This window comes from Cyprinodon variegatus, unplaced genomic scaffold, assembly GCF_000732505.1.
Source record: "Cyprinodon variegatus isolate N-32 unplaced genomic scaffold, C_variegatus-1.0 Scaffold540, whole genome shotgun sequence".
Taxonomy (NCBI): Eukaryota; Metazoa; Chordata; class Actinopteri; order Cyprinodontiformes; family Cyprinodontidae; genus Cyprinodon; species Cyprinodon variegatus.
The window spans coordinates 201,150-205,146 of NW_015150993.1; the positions used below are offsets into that span (position 1 = coordinate 201,150).

Here is a 3,997-nt window from a genome sequence, read left to right on the forward strand (position 1 = left end):
ACATCTTGCTCCTGGCAAGATGAATTTTCAGGAGTATATAAATTCACAATTCTCATGACAATTCATATTTATTGCAAGGTAAGCTTGGATCAGCTAAAACCATAAAGTTTCCAAAGGAGTTCAAGCCATAAGATGTTCAAATGCTTAGAACTAAGGTTAAAAACCTGAATCTGGGCAAGGAAACCAATATTTTAAAATAAGTCTATAAATACTAAAAATGGTGCGCTGTGATGGTAAAGTTTTTCAAAACACATGTCATCAGTGTTGGACCCTTTGAGGATTTGAGGGATATTTTTAACAAAAAGTACATTTAAAGTTGTGGATTAAAAGACCTGTGATGGACTGGCAACCTGTCCAGGGCTTACCCTCGCAATATCTCGCCCATAGCCCAGCTGGAGAGAGGCACCAGCACCCCTTGCGACCCCACTTGGGATTAAGCGTGCCAGAAAATGGATGAATGGATGGATGGATTAAAAGGCAGAAGCAATCACTCTGTTTTCTTATTTAAAACTAGTCAATGACTAGTACACAGAATTCAGTGATGAACGTTTTTCAACCCTTTGCAACACACCGAAAAATAGTTAAATAGATGGCGATCAGACAAGGTTCCCATGGTCTTTGGAAGAAAAGCAAGCCCAACGCACTAAAGGTTCTCCACCATATTAAAACATTAGGAGTAGATGTTTTTCCATGGATGCAGCATTTTTATAGAGCAGTCCCATCTGGAATGTTTGTTTAAGGAAACTATAAAATTATCTCGCATCTGCTACAGTGGGTGGAGGTTCTCCAGTTTTTCCCATTTAGGAGAGTGGCAAAGAGAAAGTGGCCTTAGTGAAATATAATAACAAATTAGAAATTATATTTTATTTTAAGAAAATATAAGTTATGCCACTAAAATAAAGATCTATCATCTATAAATGATCATCTATCATCTATTTTAAGGCCATTTACAGATCTTGAACCAAGGTGCAAATAACCGTGGAACAGGATGTATATTTATGTATTAAAGAGTGTATAAATATCTACATGTTTTCAGTAAAAGTGCCTGGAAACAGTTTGTACAAGTTCCATATGGTTTCAGTGTCCAGATTTTGATAACAGCTTGTTGACAAAAGGCTGAAATTCTGAACCATGTGTTGAATGTAACACATCTAGACTTTCTGTCACCACCCTTCCTGGGAATCACACTGCATGGACACTGTGTGATGGACTGTTCAGTTTTTGAGGGTTTCAGAGACATGGCAATGGTGAAATTTACACATAACAGAATGTAGTAAAAGAGAAAACAAGATGGCACTATCCTCACAGATTGCTCAGATGATAATTAAACCTGATCGGTGTGGGCTATTGAGGGGTCTCATAAAGGACCAGGTGTGTCTCCAGGTGGGTTGAAGAACAACACTTCCATTCACATGTCACTGGTAAAAAGTCTTCAATGTAACGCCTTACATGTCTTTAGGTTCTGACTACTTACTTATGAACAGAATGTTATCCCTGCAGTCTTTTAAAATTGTGTAAATGAGTAGATCTGCAGGCTTTTCTTTTTTTTTTTTTGTTTTCTGTTCAGTCTTTGATCTTTTACAGAGGAATGGGTTGGTTTAATGTAGTTTTAACCATTTATTAGATTATACACGTTTAAGAATTTGACTCAGAAAATATTAGCTGTCTTGCAGTTTGAAGGTTATCTGGATGTGAGCGTCAGTATAAACCTGGCTACTGGCTATAGAGTAAAACGGTCTGAGTTGTAGGTATGGCTAGAAATAGGCTTTACAAATTCAGTCAGTTCACCATTTATCCCTCTTTGCAATACAAAATATGCAGCTTTAACTAAATACCACTTTGCCTATTCTGGCACTCAGCCACCTGGACTGTTTAGATTTTAATCAAGTAGGGTGGATAGTGCTGCATGATGAGCTATGAAACTCTAAGTTGGCACGTATACTAAACCAGTGTTTTAGCAGTGACTTTATAGCCCCATTTTCACTACCTTTTACACACTGTGCCGAGATCGGTCCGAGCGCGGTAACCAAGATAACTGTTGAGTGTAAATGGCACCTAAAACTGAACCGGACCGTGCCAGACAGAACCGAACCGCAGTAAACTGGTACTAGTTCATCAGTAGGGCTCGGCGCGGTTCAGTTCAGGCTTGAGTAAAAGAGCATAACAAAGAGCACACGGACAGAACGCATCATCTTCTTACAGTCAACCTCAGTATTAATGAAATTTCATTCACTTATTAATATCTTAATCCCATAAAACGTTCTGAGAATGTTCTGTCCGGATCCCTCAGCTCAGTCTGCTGAATGCTTGAAGTAGCTACAACTGATGGTGGTCCTACCTATTTTTAAAAAAATCTAATTTCTCCCAATTCCCCAATTTAACCACTTGGTAGTATGTTAAGTTTATAAATGCAGAAGTTACACACTTAGTCCTAAACTTAGAACTTAAAACACATTCAAAAATAAATTCATGTCAATCAGATATTGTTCACGTACTCGACAGTATTGTTTTACAATTTACTAAATTAAAAGTTACACTATTATTGCTCCATGAAAAGGCCAGACTGAAAAATAATTAGAACATATTATTTTTGGTTGACTGAGCTGGAAATAGTGTTTCTCTTGTTATTATTCCTAATTATTCCTAAAGAGTTGCGCACAAAATCATAGAAAATTGTCTCAAATCAAAATTTAACAGTATGAAATACAAAAAGCGGAGCACTTCAAGAGAATTTTGCCAATGATTAATGAAATAAAGTCCCTGCCAAATAAAATAACAAAACACAATGAAAGACCTTCAGAAAATTAGAAGAACTGTTAATATGGAGTCAAAATCTTTAATCATTTCGTTCATTTTTGTTTTCACTGATGAAACTTAAAATTTTCTTGCCAATTTCACAACACAGAAGCTACATTTTTTAATTATGACCAATTATAAAGAGCATCTGACTGCTTCAGCTAACAGCAATAGAAGACAAACTAGAATATTAAAGAAAGGGCTATATGGTGTTTCCAGGTCTTTAGTTTTGTAGCTAATGAAAATATGACAAGGAAGGAGTAAAATGTTCACCAGAGCATTATATATATATATATATATATATATATATATATATATATATATATATATATATATATATATATATATATGAAGGTTATCTGTCATATCTGTAAATATGTTCTTAATTTAAAAACAAGTGTATAAAACCTAAACCTCCATAAAGGTTTGTTTTTTGTCAGATCAATCATGGCACTACAGGTGTTCCATATACGGATAAAACTAGCCCAGCGCTTACTGTCGAGCTGCAGGATGGAGTCATAGATTTTGCACTGCAGCTGTCCGGTGCTCTGGAAGGCGCAGGACATCCACAGTCCCTGGTACATGGCCACTGCAGTGATGATGTTGTCTCCGATGTACGCAGACATCTTCCACTGAGGCAGGATGGTGCCGATTATCAGCCCTACTATCCCAACCAAAGACAGGAAAAAGCCCAGCAGCTGGATGCCGGAGTTGGCCATTCTTTAATTAAACTTTCCCGGCGTAAAGAGACGAGATTATACCTAAAAAAAAAGTTCACTTCAAAAACTTCCTTAGGATCGTTTGGGCTTAACAGCGCTGTATGCAGAGTCAGTGTGCAGAGAGAGGTGAATCCCTGAGGGTGGGTGGGCTTCCACGGAGGGGGTGATGGTGTGAAAGTGGGTGTGGGAATCCTGCCTGCTCCCAAACTGGGCTGGTTCTTCCAAAATATTGTTGGCATCACACAAAATACTTGAAAAGTGTTAATAATAAATGTTTGGTTCAACTCCTTCTACACTGGAAAAACACAATTTTTCTTAAATTTAGTTTATTTACCCTTAATTTGAGTAGGTAAATGAGGTAGTTTGCCAATAGAATGAGTATTTTTACTCTTAAAATAAGATAATTAGATAAAATGCACTTAAAATAATACAATGCAGTTGTGTTTTCCTATTTAAACAGTAAACTGTCTTTTTTCATTGGC

The 3,997-nt window shown here is 36.8% G+C and overlaps 1 protein-coding gene across 1 annotated transcript in view; it reads right to left on the reverse strand.

Annotated features, from left to right (window-relative positions):
* Nucleotides 1–3,630, reverse strand: part of LOC107095366 (claudin-7-A) — an 11,598-nt gene extending 7,968 nt beyond the window's left edge. Inside the window, exon 1 of the mRNA XM_015391422.1 lies at nt 3,293–3,630. Coding sequence (XP_015246908.1) covers nt 3,293–3,515 — 223 coding nt within the window. The 5' untranslated portion in view covers nt 3,516–3,630. The remainder of the gene's footprint in view (nt 1–3,292) is intronic.
* Between the last annotated feature and the right edge of the window lie 367 nt (nt 3,631–3,997).